Source organism: Crinia signifera, chromosome 9 (genome assembly GCF_055691185.1).
Source record: "Crinia signifera chromosome 9, ASM5569118v1, whole genome shotgun sequence".
Classification (NCBI taxonomy): domain Eukaryota; kingdom Metazoa; phylum Chordata; class Amphibia; order Anura; family Myobatrachidae; genus Crinia; species Crinia signifera.
The window spans coordinates 15393508-15416240 of record NC_139225.1 but is presented as its reverse complement, the minus strand read 5'-3'; the positions used below and the strand labels follow the sequence as shown (position 1 = coordinate 15416240).

The window sequence follows — 22733 nt, the reverse complement described above, 5'->3', positions numbered from 1 at the left end:
GCAGACAACGACTTACCATGTGCATTTCTCTGCGGCTGTTACACCTGACGCCGTCTGCGCGGGGGGGTATGTGTGACAGCTGTAGCCGGTGTGACCGGCTCACATCATGATGAAATTATAGTGTTATGTAATCAATGGGAATCGGCCATGAAATCCCTCCCCAAAGCACTTACATGCTAGAGGTGCCTCCATCACAGCTACCTGTACGGCACAGACCTCGCACGGTGAGGGAGAATGATGACGGCGTCAATGGCTGTTGTCTTGTTGCTATAGTAACCAGTTGGGAGTAGTTTCCATAGGTCTCACTACTGAACAATGCGGAGGGATTCCAGCTGATGGTGGGGAATATGTCAAACATTACATTATACTGTACATAGCACTCCAGCTGTTGTGGAACTACAAGTCCCAGCCGCAGGTTGCCAACCTCTGAGCTACCATTTGTGGACCTTCAGTAACACAGCGTGGCGAGTCAGCCACTGACATCATAGGAACTGCGCAATTCCTGTGCTGCTTATTCATATATTTGTGCAAATGAATGTAACCAAGATCTCAGAAATCAATTACCATGTAGTGTTTATATCTGGTTACTGGGGTCAGTCAGTGCTGGGGAAACAATGCATCCCCCCCCCCCCCCCCCCCATCTGCAGACACCATGTGTAATCAATGCATCGGCAGACGGGACTATTATGTTGCTGTCCCCCAGATGCGTGTCGCATGGAAAGTGCCAGAACCCTATCCCATACAGGAAATATTTTCCAGTGGACAGCTTTGTGATCTGACCGACATGGTAATGGGGTGTTCCATGCTGTCATATGCTACATGTAGTATTGTGTGGTTGGCTGTGTTACTCTCTCACTCCGTATGACCGGGTACTGAGTATGGCTGCGTTACTCTCACTCTCTGTATGACCAGGCACTGAGTACAGGACTCTCTGTATGACCAGGAACAGAGTACAGGACAGCGGCTGCGTTAGGGGGGGTACACACCAGAACGATTAGGGCTCAATTCCATCAATCTGGATCCAATTCCGACCGATTGGATGCAGATTGTATGTAGATTGGGCATGTTTAGGTCCAATTCCGATCCGATTCCAATCCGATGCGCGTCCCCGCTGTCGTTTGGTCGTTTTACAGATCCTACCTGCTGCAGTGAGGATCTGTAAAAGATCCATTCAACTGGATACAGACTCAGATCGGATTGGGATCAGATTGGATGCAGATCGTTAGCAGATTGTGTGCACCCAACAGATCGTGCGAGCATCACACAATCTGCTAACAATCTACTAACAATCAGGATCGTTCTGGTGTGTACCAGGCCTAACTCTCACTCTCTGTATGACCAGGCACTGAGTACAGGACAGCGGCTGCGTTACGCTCACTCTCTGTATGACCAGGCACTGAGTACAGGACAGCGGCTGTGTTACTCTCACTCTCTGTATGACCAGGCACTGAGTACAGGACAGCGGCTGTGTTACTCTCTCACTCCGTATGACCGGGTACTGAGTACGGCTGCGTTACTCTCACTCTCTGTATGACCAGGCACTGAGTACAGGACAGCGGCTGCGTTACTCTCACTCTCTGTATGACCAGGCACTGAGTACAGGACAGCGGCTGCGTTACGCTCACTCTCTGTATGACCAGGCACTGAGTACAGGACAGCGGCTGTGTTACTCTCACTCTCTGTATGACCAGGCACTGAGTACAGGACAGCGGCTGCGTTACTCTCACTCTGTATGACCAGGAACAGAGTACAGGACAGCGGCTGCGTTACTCTCACTCTCTGTATGACCAGGCACTGAGTACAGGACAGCGGCTGCGTTACGCTCACTCTCTGTATGACCAGGCACTGAGTACAGGACAGCGGCTGTGTTACTCTCACTCTCTGTATGACCAGGCACTGAGTACAGGACAGCGGCTGTGTTACTCTCACTCTCTGTATGACCAGGCACTGAGTACAGGACAGCGGCTGCGTTACGCTCACTCTCTGTATGACCAGGCACTGAGTACAGGACAGCGGCTGTGTTACTCTCACTCTCTGTATGACCAGGCACTGAGTACAGGACAGCGGCTGCGTTACTCTCACTCTGTATGACCAGGAACAGAGTACAGGACAGCGGCTGCGTTACTCTCACTCTCTGTATGACCAGGCACTGAGTACAGGACAGCGGCTGCGTTACGCTCACTCTCTGTATGACCAGGCACTGAGTACAGGACAGCGGCTGTGTTACTCTCACTCTCTGTATGACCAGGCACTGAGTACAGGACAGCGGCTGCGTTACTCTCACTCTCTGTATGACTGAGCACAGGACAGCGGCTGCGTTACTCTCACTCTCTGTATGACCAGGCACTGAGTACAGGACAGCGGCTGCGTTACTCTCACTCTCTGTATGACCAGGCACTGAGTACAGGACAGCGGCTGCGTTACTCTCACTCTCTGTATGACCAGGACAGCAGCTGCGTTACTCTCACTCTCTGTATGACTGAGTACAGGACAGCGGCTGCGTTACTCTCTCACTCCGTATGACCAGGACAGCAGCTGCGTTACTCTCACTCTCTGTATGACTGAGTACAGGACAGCGGCTGTGTTACTCTCACTCTCTGTATGACTAGGCACTAAGTACAGGACAGCGGCTGCGTTACTCTCTCACTCCATATGACCAGGACAGCAGCTGCGTTACTCTCACTCTCTGTATGACTGAGTACAGGACAGCGGCTGTGTTACTCTCACTCTCTGTATGACTAGACACTGAGTACAGGACAGCGGCTGCGTTACTCTCACTCTCTGTATGACCAGGCATTGAGTACAGGACAGCAGCTGCGTTACTCTCACTCTCTGTATGACCAGGACAGCGGCTGCGTTACTCTCACTCTCTGTATGACCAGGCACTGAGTACAGGACAGCGGCAGCGTTACTCTCAGTCTCTGTATGACCAGGCATTGAGTACAGGACAGCAGCTGCGTTACTCTCACTCTCTGTATGACCAGGAAAGCGGCTGCGTTACTCTCACTCTCTGTATGACGAGGCACTGAGTACAGGACAGCGGCTGTGTTACTCTCACTCTCTGTATGACCAAGCACTGAGCACAGGACAGAGTTATTCTCACTCTCTGTATGGCCAGGCATTGAGTAAAGGACAGCGGCTGCGTTACTCTCACTCTCTGTATGTCCAGGCACTGAGTACAGGACAGCTGCAGCCATTACTCTTACTTTCTGTATGTCCAGGAACAGAGTACAGGACAGAGGCTGTGTTTCTTTCACTCTGTATGACCAGGCACTGAGTACAGGACAGCGGCTGTGTTACGCTCACTCTCTGTATGACCAGGCACTGAGTACAGGACAGCGGCTGCGTTACGCTCACTCTCTGTATGTCCAGGCACTGAGTACAGGACAGCGGCTGCATTACTCTCGCTCTCTGTATGACCAGGCACTGAGTACAGGACAGCGGCTGCGTTACCCTCGCTCTCTGTATGACCAGGCACTGAGTACAGGACAGCGGCTGTGTTACCCTCGCTCTCTGTATGACCAGGCACTGAGTACAGGACAGCGGCTGCGTTACGCTCACTCTCTGTATGACCAGGCACTGAGTACAGGACAGCTGCAGCCATTACTCCCACTCTCTGTATGTCCAGGAACAGAGTACAGGACAGCGGCTGCGTTACTCTCACTCTGTATGACCAGGAACAGAGTACAGGACAGCGGCTGCGTTACGCTCACTCTCTGTATGACCAGGCACTGAGCACAGGACAGCGGCTGCGTTACGCTCACTCTCTGTATGACCAGGCACTGAGTACAGGACAGCGGCTGCGTTACGCTCACTCTCTGTATGACCAGGCACTGAGTACAGGACAGCGGCTGCGTTACTCTCACTCTCTGTATGACCAGGCACTGAGTACAGGACAGCTGCCGCCATTACTCTCACTCTCTGTATGTCCAGGAACAGAGTACAGGACAGCGGCTGCGTTACTCTCACTCTGTATGACCAGGAACAGAGTACAGGACAGCGGCTGCGTTACGCTCACGCTCTGTATGACCAGGCACTGAGCACAGGACAGCGGCTGCGTTACGCTCACTCTCTGTATGACCAGGCACTGAGTACAGGACAGCGGCTGCGTTACGCTCACTCTCTGTATGACCAGGCACTGAGTACAGGACAGCGGCTGCGTTACTCTCACTCTCTGTATGACCAGGCACTGAGTACAGGACAGCTGCCGCCATTACTCTCACTCTCTGTATGACCAGGCACTGAGTACAGGACAGCGGCTGCGTTACTCTCACTCTCTGTATGACCAGGCACTGAGTACAGGACAGCTGCCGCCATTACTCTCACTCTCTGTATGACCAGGCACTGAGTGCAGGGCAGCGGCTGCGTTACTCTCACTCTCTGTATGACCAGGCACTGAGTACAGGACAGCGTCTGCATTATTCACACTTTCATATGGAGCAGATTTCTCTGCAAATTCCTGTTTATTAATATTAATGGGAGCTGCCACTTGCTCATTCTGCCAAGACACAAAGAAAAATCACCTAATTACAACAATAAAGCAGTAATAATGATGAGCACAGGTAGGGAGAAAGGCTCAACATAGGTCCTGCAATGTGCCTAAAACAAAACCGTAGTTGAGTACATATTGAAACGTTGTGTGCTGGGTTTTAATTCCATCTCGTACCAGCAGCTGATATCCATGAAGCGATCAGAGCATCTTTCATTGAAAATGACCAGCACATCAGATATTGCACTAATACTGCAATATCTACCAGCATATATACCCACAGCATACCAACAGCTGATATACAGTACACAGAGCATACCACCAGCAGTACAAAGAGCATACCACCAGCTAATATACACAGAGCATAAAATCAGAGAATATACAGTACATATCACCAGTGGTTCTACAGTACACAGAGCATACCACCAGCAGATATACAGTACACACATCATACCATCAGCAAATATGCAGTACACAGAGCATACCACCAGTAGATATACAGTACACAAAGCATACCATCAGCAAATATACAGTACACAGGGCATACCACCAGTATCCTTACCAGATGAGGCATCTGCACTCTGACCTCCATAGTGTGCACCGCGCCTACGTCCTGTGTGTTTGCAGAATACTGGTGCTCTCTGTATTTCCCGCTTCTCACCACATTGGCAGTAAAGTCCTTCCTTATACCTGGCATGTGGTGACTGTCTCCATTCTGGGTCTATAAAATGAAAGACAATAAATGCAGAATATCATTAATTCCTCACCCTGCTAAACTGGCTGCACCATGCAATCTTCAATAACACAGCTTACAGCAAGATCTGCAAGCAGCGAGGTCAGACTGACTGATGACTGACTAGCCCGGATCCGGCCACTCAGGCACTGTGCTGGGAGACCCAGCCTAGCCACTCTGCACTTCCCTCCAGTACGAGGACGTCACAGAACACTGAAAAAAAAAAAGCGACTGTTGTTCCACTGCACAAAAGTGGAAGCAAGTTAGAAGCAAGTAACCATAGACCAGTGAGCCTTACATCAGTAGGAAGGAAACTCACGGAAACACAATTATAAGAAAGAGCTATAGAATATCTTATATAAAAAAAAAAAATACAGGATCCCAAACATCTTGATTTACTGGGGGAGATCCTGCCAAACAAATGTTACTGACTATGAGGAAAATAATACATCATGGAGGGTAGATGTAGAATGTCTAGGATTTAGCAAGGCATTTCACACTGCCCAACATTCTAGACTGCTAAATAAACTTGAAAGCCTGGGATCTCTCACACTGTTTTTATGGCTACTAGGGTGGCCAATCCCGGGATCGGCGGGATCCCGGTATTTGGCCCCCAAAAGGCCGGGATTTCAATCCCGGGATTGAAGTTTCCAATCCCAGGATTTCGGATTTAGACTGCGCATGCGCATTCTAATGCCAGGCAGCGTCTGAGCACCCGCTCAGGCGCTGCCCGGCTTCTGCCAGCACCCGGCAGAGCATACTGCGCAGCGTGACCTCTCAGCGTGACGAGATCAGAGGTCACGCTGCGCAGGCAGGTCACATCACGCCCGGCAGTATGAAGAAGCCGCGCCGCTTGCCCGCCCAACTAGCCAGCCAGCAGCAGCATTAACCACCCGTCCCCCAACCCGACTCCTGAAGCTGACCGCCCATCCACCCACCCGGCAACTCATCCATCCACCCACCCGGCAACTCAGCTGCACCTGCATGTAAGTAAATGAGGGGCGGCCAGGGCGTTTTTCTATTAGGAAAGCCAATCCCGGGATTGAGCATTTTTCAATCCCGAATCCCGGGATTGAAAAAATGCCCCAGGATTGGCTTCCCTAATGGCTACTGTGTGAGGCACTGGTATACCTGCGGGAGGTGAGGTCATGTGACATACTCTTTGTTTTACACGCTCTCTCACCTTTTCTGAAGGAAACTTGATTAAGTCTAAGCTGTCCATGCTGGTCCGATGCAGCCTCTTGGGCCTGGCTCCTGCAAGAGAAACAACCACAGGGAGGCATGAGGCACTGACATGAGTTATCTGTACGTTCATTTAACAAACTCTACCAGCAGACATGAAGTGAGTTCATTAATGTATATACATGGTGTAGTGATATAGGGTCTGGTCTATGTGTGTGTGTGTATGTGTGTGTACGTACGTGTGTGTGTGCGTTTGTGTGTGCATATGGTGTGCTCCCTGTCATAATTCAGGAGGCATCTTACAGTTTGCGCCAGGTGTTAGAGCTATTTATGTCACATGACATAATTATCCTATATAATAAAAGGCTAATGTTGCTTCTCATCTCTATGGGGGGATTTAAGTTCTGATGACATTACCGTTATGATGATAGGCTGGTAACTAGTATTATAATAAAGACTCATGTAAAAAATAGAACAGTGCCGGGAAGGTGTCATTCATCATCACTACAATGTCACTAATTACCGACCATCTCCATCCTCCAGTCCTGAAGCTTCCACATGGGAAGGACGTGTAATGTGACTGGACAGCTGTAACTCGCTACAATGTAGCCACAGGGCTAGTGAATGACTCCTAGCAGCTGGGGCTCCTTACACAAACAGCCAATGAAAGTGCTGCTGTGACACAGTGACTAGAACAGATACATTGTCACTACAACATATACTGCAGAGACACAGTCACTAAAACCAATACACTATCACTAGTACATATACCGCAGAGACAGTTACCATAACATATATCGCAGTGACACAGTCACTTGAACAGATACACAGTCACTAGTATGAACACTGCAGAGATACAGTCACTAGAACAGATACACGGTCTCTAGTACGTATACTGCAGAGACTGTCGCTAGAACAGATACGCTGTCACCAGAGTATATGCTGCGAGAAGTCACTAGTATGTGCACTGCAGAGACACTGTCACTAGTATGTATACTGCAGAGATACAGTCACTAGAACAAATACGCTGTCACCAGAATATATGCTGCAGAGAAGTCACTAGTATGTGCACTGCAGAGACACTGTCACTAGAACAGATACGCTGTCACTAGTATGTATACTGCAGAGACAGTAACTAAAAGAGATACACTGTCTAGTACGTATACTGCAGAGACTGTCGCTAGAACAGATACGCTGTCACCAGAATATATGCTGCAGAGAAGTCACTAGAACATACACTGCAGACACACATTCACTAGAATATATACATTGTCACTAGTACATGTACCGCAGAGACACAGGCACAAGAACAGATACACAGTCACTAGTATGAACACTGCAGGGACACAGTCACTAGAACAAATACACTATCATTAGTATGTATACTGTAGAGAAAGAGTCACTAGAATAGATATACAGTCACTAGTATGTATACTGCAGGGACACAGTCACTAGAACAGATACTGCAGAGACAAAGTCACTAGAACAGTGACTCGGTCACTAGAGTGTATACCGCTGGGACACAGTCACTAGAACAGAGACACGGTCACTAGAATGTATAATGCAGAGACACAGTCACTAGAACAGATACTGCAGAGACAAAGTCACTAGAACAGTGACTCGGTCACTAGAGTGTATACCGCTGGGACACAGTCACTAGAACAGAGACACGGTCACTAGAATGTTTACCGCAGGGACACAGTGCCGTCACATGACAATCCACTATAATCCTGTTATTAATCAGACCAAAGGGAGATGTCAATCTCGGACAAAAGTCCACTTTATGGGATTTACAATAATCTTCTGTAATTTGGTAGCATAATCCTCCTTGTAGTCACAAAGATAAGAGATATAACTGTATATATGATGAAGTAAAGCCACAGAATATATACAGGACACCGACAGGTACTGTCCGACAGTGCCGACTCTGATTATCCATCCGGCATCCTGTAATCGCTGCGCCTTGGGCCCTTCATCCTCTTACTCCGTATGATGTAACACACCCCTGTCCCTTCTTACAATGTGTCCCACATACCCCACACTGCGTCCCCATAGCAACATGTACACGGTGCAGTATATACACTCATATGGGTATCCCCAGGTTATAGATTATATATACACAAACACTGTATATATGATTACAAATGATATTCTCCATCGCGTCCGTATAACTCAGTAATCTGCTGCACCCCACCCAACAGCATCACATGACTCGGTCGGAAGACGATCCGCAGGGGTGAACCAATCCGCGATCACCACTAGATAACAATACCCGGCCTCCATTGCAGCACTCACCAGTATTATCCATCTACCCCCATGTCGTTTGTGTTGTCAGCGTGGCTCCATATAGAGAGTGGTTACTGGGCCGCCAATAGTGTCTGCTTACTGCGGCGGTAGGATTCCCAGCAGCCGTTCCCCTTACAGCTCTCAGATGATTCTGAACCTAAATTCCATCTCGGATACTTTGCAAGTCACCCCCCCCCCCCCCCCCCCCCCCCCCCAGTATTTACTGCTGCCATTGCCAAGCTGAGCACAGGCGGACGGAAACCTCAGGGGTATCAGTAAATGCTCTCTCTGTCTGCGCCCGTGGAATAACTGGCCAGGTTTCCAGGAGACGATCTGCGCTCTCACTGTGTCTCTGAGAGACGTCCTGGGACGGAGTGTGCCGGATCCTGAGGTGTAGCCTGGCTTCCAGATGCCCGAGCTGGTGTTTGTGTGGGTTATAGGAGACCGATGGGACAGAGCAGGAGGTGAGGGAGGGGAAGCGGCCTAAGTACCCAGGACACTTATATGTGCTGTGCTGACATTCACCACGCTGACCTGCAGAGCATCACCTCTTAGTGTAGGGTCAGTGACCCCTGTCTCCAGCCCGCACAACCCTTACACCTATTATTCCTCTATGTCACAGGTTCTCAACATCGGTCCACAGTGCAGGTTTTGCAGGCTTCCTCACAGAACCACAAGTGAAATAATTACCTCCACCTGTGATCTTTTAAAATGTGTCAGTGAGTAATGAGTGCAACTGTCGGGGGACCAGGAACCCGCGAACTGAGGACCGAGTTTGAGAACCACTGCTCTATGTCATGATAGGACGATCCCACCTGCATGCTGATGCATACTCTGAAACATTCATCACAATCATTTCTTGCACCCGACACTGTACTTTGCAATGGGATAGGAGGAACATTTCCTTATTTATAACAACATTTATTTAAATATACGTTTGTCGCCCACACTGAATTTATCTCCTTCTTCTTCCAAACCATCCAACATTAAACTATGTAGAAGAGAAGACGCCGAAGTTCTCCTACAACACAACGACGGGACCTCATCCCAGTGGCACGCCAGCCTGGGCTAAGTCTAGCACCAGCCCCCTCCACTCCCCTCAGCAACCTAAATACCTACATGACCCAATAGATCCCACTCATCATACAGTGTCCTGTACGCCTTAGATAACCTGTCCTCTGAGTAACCCAGCGGTCACGCAGAATGGCGTCACATTGGATCACAGAGACCGGCAGTGACATGTCCAAACACTGGCCGCAACATGCCGGCATTTGTGCCAACACACCCAGTTACCTCCTGCAGATCGTCCCGGTACTCTTTACCTAGCACGGCGCCCACGATGTCCATCGCGGTCATCGGGGGTAAAAAATCGCGGGCATCGCGGCCATCGCATGCACTAAAAAAACAGGTGTGCGACGCGATGCCCGCGATTTCCCATAGGGATCAATGTTAAAAGTGTGATTGGACGCGATTTTACTGTTCAATGCCTCAATGCCCGCGATTTTTCCATAGGAAACAATGTTAAATGGGCCACAGAGCCCTAATAGTCCCCCTGAAGTCTGAAATGGCCCCCACAATTGTTAACGCCACCCCACGATTAACGTGAACCCGAAGCGTGGCGAGCGCAGCGAGCCCGCGAGGGGCGGCGGTACGCGTCCTCCGACCTTTTCATACCCCCACTATCCACGTCGGCGTGGAGTTGAGAATAGAATAGTGTGGCGAGCGCAGCGAGCCACCGAGCCCGAAGCGTGGCGAGCGCAGCGAGCCCCGCGAGGGGACGCGGATACCTGTGAAGCCCGCGAAGGGACGCGTTTACCTGTGAAGGTATCCGCGTCCGCTCGCTGCGCTCGCCACACTATTCTATTCTCAACTCCACGCCGACGTGGATAGTGGGGGTATGAAAAGGTCGGAGGACGCGTACCGCTGCGCTCGCCACGCTTCGGGTTCACGTTGATCGTGGGGTGGCGTTAACAATTGTGGGGGCCATTTCAGACTTCAGGGGGACTATTTTGGCTCTGTGGCCCATTTAACATTGTGTTCTATGGAAAAATCGCGGGCATTGAGGCATTGAACAGTAAAATCGCGTCTAATCACACTTTTAACATTGTTCCCTATGGGAAATCGCGGGCATCGCGTCGCACCCGTTTTTTAGTGCATTTGATGGCCGCGATGGGCGCCGTGCTAGGTAAAGAGTACCATCGTCCCTTCCTGCCAATCCCTTTGCAGATGAATCCTCCCTTTGAGCGACTACTGTAATGGATTTTGACGCATGTGCGTCGATCGTTCAACAGAGAACATGCCAGCCTAGCGCACATCTCTGAATCGGGCCTTATGTACTAAAGAGCAGGGCCACAATAAGGAGACGTGTGATGGAAATGGCGTTCCCTTTGTGTTATTCCTCGTCACCACATCACTGGGACTAACCTGTACTCATCCCCTGCGTCGCTCAGTCCGCCATGGTCACCTACAGCCCAAGTGCCTCGGCGGAGCTCTCAGAACGCAGCGTTGTGCCGTATGTGGAGAGCTGCAGCTTTAGCGCTTTGCTTCCAGTACAACATCCCGGCGTATAAGGGAACATTACTTCTACTGACACAGAGGCCAAAGGTCGATGATGCTCATCTTTATACAACAGATAAAGAGAAAAGGCCGCAATGGCGATTCACCCGGCGCCTACGAATCACTCCCAGGTTCACAAACAGGAAAAAGTGGCCAAAATGATTTGGAGCAGAGATTGTCCCCGTCCCGCGTGTGGTAAATCAATTTATAGGCTCTAATTAGCCGGCAGTCACTCTAATTGCATTTACTAAATTAAACCCATGATAGCAATTAGTGAAACCTACAGAGAACAACAGGGAAGGGGAGGATGGAGCAGCTCACAGACCGGCTGCCAGGGCCCCTGTGAGGCTTCCCGACACTCTAGGCAGAACTTCACCTAGTGCCGCTGCCGCCCCCCCCCCCCCCCCCCTTCCCAGCACCCCCCACAGATCCCGGGGAACCTGTGAGGCTTCTTGGCACACACACCCCCCCCCTCCCGCCCCTTCCGATACCCACTTTCTAGCACCCTCAGTGACAGCGTAGAGGTGAAGTCTTACAAGTTCCACAGTCACCACCTGAGGTAAGTACAATAAGGATGTCCTTCATAGACATCCTTCATTCTGTGAAAGGTGGACTCCCCAGATCCCGGCACCCCTAGTAGAGTCTGCCCCGCAGGCTGATCTAGCCCAGCATTATACGCTGACAGTACAGACATATACAGGAATACAGCGACATTGCAGACCTAGTAAAGGCTCTTAGCTGGTAACCCAATTACTCCCCCTGTCAGCATGTTACCCCAGGATACATTACAGGGCATTATCAGGGTTGCGGCTCATGTGGGGGGCGGTGGGAGACTGCACGACTTATTATTGCCACCCAACATCGGGGCACCTGGAATCAGGACGCTGTGGTACCAAGCCCCTAATAGTGGATGCCCATTCCTATTCCAGCTCTCCTGGGGGCCCGGGAATACAGGAGAAGCCTTCCAGGCTGTAATCTCTGGTATGCATGTTGGGGACTCTAAGTGGCCCATAGAGGGCTGTAGTGAGGAGGTGGGGGACCCAGTCTGATTACAGTGCATGGTAGGTCCTTCTGTAGGGACAGCAAAGGCCCCATCACTCTCACACATCTGACCATCTCTAGCATGTAATACTAGGTACCAACTTAGGGGCAGCTTGCAGAAATCACATCTGAGTACAGTTGCCATTGTTTGAAGCTCTCCCCCATAATTCCTATATCACCCTCTGAGAGCACTCCTGTCAGTCTTACTAAAGTATGATAAGTTTCTCACAATATAATGCTTTCATTCCCCTTGTCACTGCCCCGGTCACATGGGATACAGTCATTAGGTCTACAGTAACTAGGCCGACAAGCATTGGGCCAACAACACTAGGTTGACATGTAGCAAGGTCGACATGGGTCAAGGTCGACATGGATATAGGTCGACAGTAGCGTTAGGTCGACATGGGCTAGGTCGACAGTCAAAAGGTCGACATGTTGTTTTTTTTCAATGTATTTTGAGCCGACCTGTGCCGACAGGCGGTATTTCTTGCCTTGCCACCCGCTAGGGTGCGGTGGGAGCATAAAGTAGTGTGCCCGAAGCATTGCGAGCGAAGCAAGCGTTGCGAGGGGATGCAGTGCACTTCAAACTGTGTCCATGTCGACTTTCGGGTAAAAAAAACTGTGAAGAACCCCATGTCGACTTTTTGACTGTCGACCTAGCCCATGTCGATATAACACTAGTGTCGACCTAATATCATGTCGGCCTTAACCCATGTCGACCCAGTGGTGTCGACCCAATGCTTGTTGATCTAGTTATGGTCGACTAAACTATCCCAACCCTGTCACATACAGCACTGTCCTCACTGACACATCACCCATCTCCTGATATACTATGTGCTGCTGGGGACCCTGCTCCTCCCACTATATAACTCTCAGTCTGTGGCTTCCTGCTGCCTCCATTCCCCTCCTCACATCATGTCACTGCCCCTGTCACATGCAGCCCTGTCCTCACTGACACATCACTCATCTCCTGATATACTCTGTGCTGCTAGGGACCCTGCTCCTCCCACTATATAACTCTCAGTCTGTGGTTTCCTGCTGCCCCATTCCCCTCCTCACATCATGTCACTGCCCCTGTCACATGCAGCCCTGTCCTCAATGACTCATCCCTCATCTCCTGATATACTCTGTGCTGCTGAGGACCCTTCTCCTCCCACTATATAACTCTCAGTCTGTGGTTTCCTGCTGCCCCATTCCCCTCCGCACATCATGTCACTGCCCTGTTACATGCAGCCCTGTCCTCAATGACACATCACTCATCTCCTGATATACTCTGTGCTGATGGGGACCCTTCTCCTCCCACTATATAACTCTCAGTCGTGGGTTCCTGCTGCCCCATTCCCCTCCTCACATCATGTCACTGACCTTGTCACATGCAGCCCTGTCCTCACTGACACATCACTCACCTCCTGATATACTCTGTGCTGCTGGGGACCCTGCTCCTCCCACTATATAACTCTCAGTCTGTGGCTTCCTGCTGCCCCCATTAGCTCTGGGTTACAGTCATGTAACCGGTTCTGTGTACACATATTACAGAACCTGCTGCCGGGGGAAGCCCACACCATGAATATCGGGGGCATAGCACAGCCCAGACCACCCCCATCCAGCTCTGGACGCGGTTACATGGAAACCCTGCGAGTGGCTGCAGCATTCCTGATAAAACTAATTACAGAAAGTATTAAGCCGATGACTAATTCCCTTTATCTTATCCAGCGCGGGTAATTGGCCGCAGATCACAGACTGTCTACTGCTCCAGTGACACGTGTAGCCGGGTTTTGTAGCAAGAGGAGGTCAGCGGAGAGCACGCACGCCAAAGTTCCCCCTGTATAATGCCGTAGCCCCCCCCCCCCCATCACACACACGCCAAGGTGTCCTCTGTATATTGCCATAGCCCCCCACCCCCCATCACACACACACACGCCAAGGTGTCCTCTGTATAATGCCATAGCCCCCCATCCCCCATGGTGTCCCCTCTATAATACCTAGCCCCCCCCCCATCTCACACACACGGGACGTCCAATCACACACACACCTACAGAGAATTTCTGCTCACACACACACACAGAACGTCTGCTCACACACTTTTTGTCAAGGTGCCCATACACCGTGCGATAGCACCTGTGCATTTTGTGCTAAATCGCATTGGATCGCATATGTGCGTTTTGCATGCGATGTGATCCGCGGGCAGTACAAAAAGTATGTGCAGCACATACTTTTTTGTACTGTGCGATGTGATGCCCGCATGGCATTGCACGGTGCTATCGCCTTCAGACCACATACTACACACTGGGACCAGGATCACATACTACACACTGCATGCCAGTGGTGGAAGTTGCAGGTGTTCAGCCCAGGTGCAAAAATAGAATTGGGGAACCCTCCTCCACCCCAACCCAAGTACACAATATGTAACATGGCAGTGGATGACAGGGAGAGGCAGAGGGTGACATGGAGAGGCCGAGGGTGACAGGAAGAGGCAAGTGGTGACAGGGAGTGGCAGGGGGAGGCAGGAGACGCAGAGAGTGGCAGGGGGAGACCGGAAGAGGCAGAAGGTGACAGGGAGAGGCAGAAGGTGACAGGGATTGGCAGGGAGAGACAGAGAGTGACAGGGAGAAGCAAAGGGTGACAGCGAGAGGCAGAGGGTGACAGGTGGAGGCAAAAAGTGACAGGGAGTGGCAGAGGGAGACCGGAAGAGGCAGAGGGTGATAGGGAGTGGCAGAGGGTGACAGGGAGAGGCAGAGAGTGATAGGGAGAGGCAAAAAGTGACAGGGAGAGACAGAGGGTGACAGGAAGAGGCAGAGGGTGACAGGGAGTGGCAAAGGGTGACAGGGAGTGGCAGAGGGTGACAGGCAGAGGGTGACAGGGAGTGGCAGAGGGTGACAGGGAGAGGCAGAGGGTGACAGGGAGAGGCAGAGGGTGACAGGGGGAGGCAAAGGGTGACCGGGAGAGGCAGAAGGTGACAGGGAGAGGCAGAAGGTGACAGGGAGAGGCAGAGGGTGACAGGGAGAGGCAGAAAGTGACAAGGAGAGGCAGAGGGTGACAAGGAGAGGCAGAGGGTGACAGGGAGAGGCAGAAGGTGACAGGGAGAGGCAGAGGGTGACAGGAAGAGGCAGAAGGTGACAGGGAGAGGCAAAGAGTGACAGGGAGAGGCAAAGAGTGACAGGGGGAGGCAGAGGGTGACAGGGGGAGGCAGAGGGTGACAGGGGGAGGCAAAGAGTGACAGGGGGAGGTAAAGAGTGACAGGGGAGACAGAGGGTGACAGGAAGAGGCAGAAGGTAACAGGGAGAGGCAGAGGGTGACAGCGAGAGGCAGAGGGTGACAGCGAGAGGCAGAGGGTGACAGCGAGAGGCAGAGGGTGGCAGGGGGAGGCAAAGAGTGACAGGGAGAGGCAGAGGGTGACAGGAAGAGGCAGAGGGTGACAGGGAGAGGCAGGGAGTGGCAGAGGGTGACATGGAGAGGCAGAGTGTGACAGGGAAAAACAGTGGGCGACTGGGAGAGAGTAGCTGGGGCAGTAGTGGGCCGTAATCAGCTCGTTAGCCACATGTAATCTGCTTCTGGTTGTGGAGACACTTATGGGGCCTACACAAGTAGCGATTTAGGGGCCTTTACTAAACAATCTCACTAGATTGCTCTTTGTGTAGGTGCCATAGCAATAGCAATATGCAGCCCCACTTGTCGCTATCGCCTCAGCGGATAGCACTGACCCTGACAGATTGCTCAGTGCACAACGCTGGCACATCACACTGCGGAGTGCGCATTCCTCTGGGGCGTACAGAATACCAGCACGTTCAGGGGATATGAGATGAAACCTGTCCTTGTAAGGATATGATGGAGGTTGTTACCTGACCTAGTTTGTGTCACCAGGAATAGCTCCGATCTCAGTCTGATGCTTAATAATCCTAATGACCCTGTCTGTATGTGACATTGTATTATCCTGATGTACACATCATTATCTGTATACACAGCGGCCGGCACAGGAATACAGCTGTATGGAGAGTCTGATCCTGGGGTGGGGATAATTAGCAGTATATAGGGAGATACGGAGAGGTAAGAGGGCCCTGCCGGTACACACATCATTATCTGTATACACAACGGCCGGCACAGGAATACAGCTGTATGGAGAGTCTGATCCCGGGGTGGGGGATAATTAGCAGTATATAGGGAGATACGGAGAGGTAAGAGGGCCCTGCTGGTACACACATTATTATCTGTATACACAGCGGCCGGCACAGGAATACAGCTGTATGGAGAGTCTGATCCCGGGGTGGGGGATAATTAGCAGTATATAGGGAGATACGGAGAGGTAAGAGGGCCCTGCCGGTACACACATCATTATCTGTATACACAGCGGCCGGCACAGGAATACAGCTGTATGGAGAGTCTGATCCTGGGGTGGGGATAATTAGCAGTATATAGGGAGATACGGAGAGGTAAGAGGGCCCTGCTGGTACACACATCATTATCTGTATACACCGCGGCCGGCACAGGAATACAGCTGTATGGAGAGTCTGATCCTGGGGTGGGGATAATTAGCAGTATATAGGGAGATACGGAGAGGTAAGAGGGCCCTGCCGGTACACACATCATTATCTGTATACACAGCGGCCGGCACAGGAATACAGCTGTATGGAGATCCATATGTGGGTATGATATGTGATATGTGTCTGATCCTGGGGTGGGGATAATTAGCAGTATATAGGGAGATACGGGCCCTTATTCTGATCTAAGCGGTAACGGCCGCTTGCGGCCGTTCCGCCGATGTTTTCGCTCTGCGCATGTGCAGGTGAAATCGCCGCACATTTTTTTTTACCGCCGCAAAGGGGGTGGATAGGGGCGTGAGGGGCTACTTAGCCTCATTTCCCTATGCATACGCCCCGCGTTTCATGGGCGTTCCCATGCAAACGCGGGGCGTACGCATGGTAATGAGGCTGTGACGCATGTGTTGGGGGCGGGCATCTGACATCGCCGGATGTCAGCTGCCCGCCCCCATACATGCTTTCACACGGACAAGTGTCCGTGAGGTCTATGGGTGCGGGATCTGGTGGAGCGTGCGGCCCTGCCTTCGATGGTCGGCGACCATCGAATGCCGGGGGCTGCTCCAAGATGGTGGAGGCGTATCCCCCGCCATTTTCATGCGGACTGCCACATGTCCGCGTACGGACGGCCGTGGCGATCCGTGTGGAAGGCGGGGATTCGCCTGCACGGTCGGAGCCGCATATGCGGCTCCGGCCGCACCAACCAGAATAAGGGCCACGGAGAGGTAAGAGGGCCCTGCTGGTACACACATCATTATCTGTAGACACTACCTGGTGCATAATTTAAGGTCCCTGTGCGTTTTAAACTATCCCTGTGCGTTTTAAACTAGATTGCATTACATGCTGCATCTTATTTGCGTGCAATGCAAACGGGACCTAGTTCAAAAAGCATGGGTTGCACAGACCTTGGCCCTTAGTCTGGTTGACTTGCTCTTCTGCGAATTCGCAAGGGGAACCGATGTTTTGCGCAAGTGTATTTGCTGGGTGCGTGTGAACTCAGTGAAAAATCGCTTCGCTGGGTGCACGATCCCTGCCTTTCGAGCAGGGGGTGGAGAGGGGTTTGGGTTCTGGGCTGGGCCATTAGCATATCCCATGAAAACACTGGGCGTACACATGCAAATGCGTAACCGGATGTCAGCTGCCCGCCCAATTCCCTGGAATTCTACACGTATATGTACAAGTGGTCTGGACCACCCTTACATATGCGTGCGCCTTCACCATCATTCGATGGTCGGCGGTAAAACATCCATTCGCATGCCGGGCGAACAAACCATCTTGCAAAGGGGGGCCGGCGTGCCACCATTCACAGGGTGGGTTCTGGTTACCTTGCAAGGGTGCAAATTTACACCTGAGTGAGTCAACCAGAATAAGGGCCTTTATGAGCTCTGCGCAGCACCCTCGCACAGTGTATGGGCACTTTTACACCTGGCGCATACCTCACAGCTTACACCTGGCGCGTACCTCACAGCTTACACCTGGCGCGTACCTCACAGCTTACACCTGGAGCGTACCTCACAGCTTACACCTGGCGCGTACCTCACAGCTTACACCTGGCGCGTACCTCACAGCTTACACCTGGAGCGTACCTCACAGCTTACACCTGGAGCGTACCTCACAGCTTACACCTGGAGCTTACCTCACAGCTTACACCTGGAGCGTACCTCACAGCTTACACCTGGCGGGTACCTCACAGCTTACACCTGGCGCGTACCTCACAGCTTACACCTGGCGCGTACCTCACAGCTTACACCTGGCGCGTACCTCACAGCTTACACCTGGCGCGTACCTCACAGCTTACACCTGGCGCGTACCTCACAGCTTACACCTGGCGCGTACCTCACAGCTTACACCTGGCGCGTACCTCACAGCTTACACCTGGCGCGTACCTCACAGCTTACACCTGGCGCGTACCTCACAGCTTACACCTGGCGCGTACCTCACAGCTTACACCTGGCGCGTACCTCACAGCTTACACCTGGAGCGTACCTCACAGCTTACACCTGGCGCGTACCTCACAGCTTACACCTGGCGCGTACCTCACAGCTTACACCTGGAGCGTACCTCACAGCTTACACCTGGAGCGTACCTCACAGCTTACACCTGGCGCGTACCGCACAGCTTACACCTGGAGCGTACCTCACAGCTTACACCTGGCGCGTACCTCACAGCTTACACCTGGCGCGTACCTCACAGCTTACACCTGGCGCGTACCTCACAGCTTACACCTGGCGCGTACCTCACAGCTTACACCTGGCGCGTACCTCACAGCTTACACCTGGCGCGTACCTCACAGCTTACACCTGGCGCGTACCTCACAGCTTACACCTGGCGCGTACCTCACAGCTTACACCTGGCGCGTACCTCACAGCTTACACCTGGCGCGTACCTCACAGCTTACACCTGGCGCGTACCTCACAGCTTACACCTGGCGCGTACCTCACAGCTTACACCTGGCGCGTACCTCACAGCTTACACCTGGCGCGTACCTCACAGCTTACACCTGGCGCGTACCTCACAGCTTACACCTGGCGCGTACCTCACAGCTTACACCTGGCGCGTACCTCACAGTTTACACCTGGCGCGTACCTCACAGCTTACACCTGGCGCGTACCTCACAGCTTACACCTGGCGCGTACCGCACAGCTTACACCTGGCGCCTACCTCACAGCTTACACCTGGCGCCTACCTCACAGCTTACACCTGGCGCCTACCTCACAGCTTACACCTGGCGCGTACCTCACAGCTTACACCTGGCGCGTACCTCACAGCTTACACCTGGCGCGTACCTCACAGCTTACACCTGGCGCGTACCTCACAGCTTACACCTGGCGCGTACCTCACAGCTTACACCTGGCGCGTACCTCACAGCTTACACCTGGCGCGTACCTCACAGCTTACACCTGGCGCGTACTGCACAGCTTACACCTGGCGCGTACCTCACAGCTTACACCTGGCGCCTACCTCACAGCTTACACCTGGCGCGTACCTCACAGCTTACACCTGGCGCGTACCTCACAGCTTACACCTGGCGCGTACCTCACAGCTTACACCTGGCGTGTACCTCACAGCTTACACCTGGCGCGTACCTCACAGCTTACACCTGGCGCGTCTGGATGACACACTGGGAGTTTAAGTGACACAATCAGTCCGCCCTGGTTGGACCCCCTCCACCCCTGGTGACACGAGGGTTAATGCTACTGCTATCACTGTGTGCGCCTTAGGAGAAATGAGACGCATCCGTACTGAAGTCAGTAATTTTCCATTGTCCCGGTTTTTGTGCGTCTGAGCGCGGCGTGCCTCTGATTATACAGCGCACAGACAGCTTGTGCTTTCTTCATGCTTCCAGCCCCTGATTTGTCTTATTCTTCCCATGTCAGCGCTCATCCCGCGCTCGCTTCCTCTGCTATTCCTGGCTGCTTATTTCTGCTTTCTCCAGCATAATGACACTTGTGGCTTTTCCCCTCAGTGCCATGCATTAACCTGTTGGGTGCACACACGTCGTGGGATAAGATGTACAGTATGTTAGTCCTACAATTCCGGAACGCGTGCTATCACTGCTCATATCACTGGTAGAGTGTTGCCACCCAGTGGCCAAATTATCAAGAAAACGTAATAAATGTGGCAGAGTGGTCAGGTACTCCATTCAGAGAAAAGTGGATAAGAGCAGCCAATAACCGAGCACCTGAATAACAACATGCTGCACTGCAGGGGGCAGATGTAACATGTGCAGAGAGTTAGGTGTGGGAGGAGTGTGTCTTAGCTCAGAGCTACATCGCAGTGTGAGAATACAGCTGCCCAGCATGTGTGAGAAATATGCAGAAGCAGCAAGTAACCGAGCACCTGAGTAACACCATGCTGTGCTGCAGGGGGCAGATGTAACATGTGCAGAGTGTTAGGTGTGGGAGGGGCGTGTCCTAACTCAGAGCTACTGTACATTGCAGTGTGAGAATACAGCTGCCCAGCATGTGTGGGCTACATGCAGAAGCAGCCAATAACCGTGCACCTGAATAACAACATGCTGCACTGCAGGGGGCAGATGTAACATGTGCAGAGAGTTAGGTGTGGGAGGAGTGTGTCTTAGCTCAGAGCTACATTGCAGTGTGAGAATACATGTGTGGGCTACATGCAGAAGCAGCCAGTAACCGAGCACCTGAGTAACACCATGCTGCGCTGCAGGGGGCAGATGTAACATGTGCAGAAAGTTAGGTGTGGGAGGGGTGTGTCTTAGCTCAGGGCTACATTGCAGTGTGAGAATACAGCTGCCCAGCATGTGTGGGCTACATGCAGAAGCAGCCAATAACCGTGCACCTGAATAACAACATGCTGCACTGCAGGGGGCAGATGTAACATGTGCAGAGAGTTAGGTGTGGGAGGAGTGTGTCTTAGCTCAGAGCTACATTGCAGTGTGAGAATACATGTGTGGGCTACATGCAGAAGCAGCCAGTAACCGAGCACCTGAGTAACACCATGCTGCGCTGCAGGGGGCAGATGTAACATGTGCAGAAAGTTAGGTGTGGGAGGGGTGTGTCTTAGCTCAGGGCTACATTGCAGTGTGAGAATACAGCTGCCCAGCATGTGTGGGCTACATGCAGAAGCAGCCAATAACCGTGCACCTGAATAACAACATGCTGCACTGCAGGGGGCAGATGTAACATGTGCAGAGAGTTAGGTGTGGGAGGAGTGTGTCTTAGCTCAGAGCTACATTGCAGTGTGAGAATACATGTGTGGGCTACATGCAGAAGCAGCCAGTAACCGAGCACCTGAGTAACACCATGCTGCGCTGCAGGGGGCAGATGTAACATGTGCAGAGAGGTAGGTGTGGGAGAAGTGTGTCCCAGCTTAGAACCAGTAACTGAGCACCTTCCAGCAATAAGATATTGGCCCTCAGCTCCACGTGTTCCAGGCGATTCCTGTGGCAGCACTCGCCAGTGACTCCGTGCCGCCCGTCTATGCAATGCCATCTCATTTGCTTTGCCATATAACCCACTCCGGCTCGCTGTCACTTTGTCATCCCCGATAGCAGTCTCACCCTCAAGGTTTGGGGGCGTAAGCAACCTTCATCCAACGCTGCCCTGTGTAACTCAGCTGTGACACTGCCGGTAACTGGGAGCGACGGCTTTCCCTGGAGAACATCCGGCCGGTAACATATTCCATCATCTGCAGATTTGTGACCCAGCACACTATGGGGAATAGTTCAGACTCCTAGGTGCTGGTGATTGGCTGTACAAGGCCAGGGTGATGCTATGGTGCAAGAGTGAGGGTCAGATGGAAAGTACGGTAACAGCGGGTCTCTGTCCGGCGACTCACACTGTGCCCGGTGCAAGGTGTATAAACATGGTCACATCTGCCTCCCTCGCTGCAGCGCCCGCCACACGGTCACATCTGCCTCCCTCGCTGTAGCAGCCGCCACAAGGTCACATCTGCCTCCCTCGCTGTAGCAGCCGCCACACGGTCACATCTGCCTCCCTCGCTGCAGCGCCCTCCACACAGTCACATCTGCCTCCCTCGCTGCAGCACCCGCCACACAGTCACATCTGCCTCCCTCGCTGCAGCGCCCGCCACACAGTCACATCTGCCTCCCTCGCTGTAGCAGCCGCCACAAGGTCACATCTGCCTCCCTCGCTGTAGCAGCCGCCACAAGGTCACATCTGCCTCCCTCGCTGTAGCAGCCGCCACAAGGTCACATCTGCCTCCCTCGCTGCAGCACCCGCCACACAGTCACATCTGCCTCCCTCGCTGTAGCAGCCGCCACAAGGTCACATCTGCCTCCCTCACTGCAGCAGCCGCCACAAGGTCACATCTGCCTCCCTCACAGCAGCAGCCGCCACACAGTCACATCTCCCTCCCTCGCTGTAACAGCCGCCACACGGTCACATCTGCCTCCCTCGCTGTAGCAGCCGCCACACAGTCACAT

At 52.4% G+C, this 22733-nt stretch overlaps 1 protein-coding gene across 5 annotated transcripts in view; it reads right to left on the bottom strand.

The window, feature by feature from the left end:
• The window catches only part of GPSM1 (G protein signaling modulator 1), a 145936-nt gene that overhangs the window by 41092 nt on the left and 82111 nt on the right, over nucleotides 1–22733 (bottom strand). For all 5 annotated transcript variants that reach the window (XM_083161132.1, XM_083161131.1, XM_083161130.1 and 2 more), the window contains 2 exons: nucleotides 6406–6476; nucleotides 5052–5210 (listed from right to left, as the gene is read on the bottom strand). In XM_083161132.1, the coding sequence (XP_083017258.1) occupies nucleotides 5052–5210; nucleotides 6406–6476 (230 nt within the window). The remainder of the gene's footprint in view (nucleotides 1–5051; nucleotides 5211–6405; nucleotides 6477–22733) is intronic.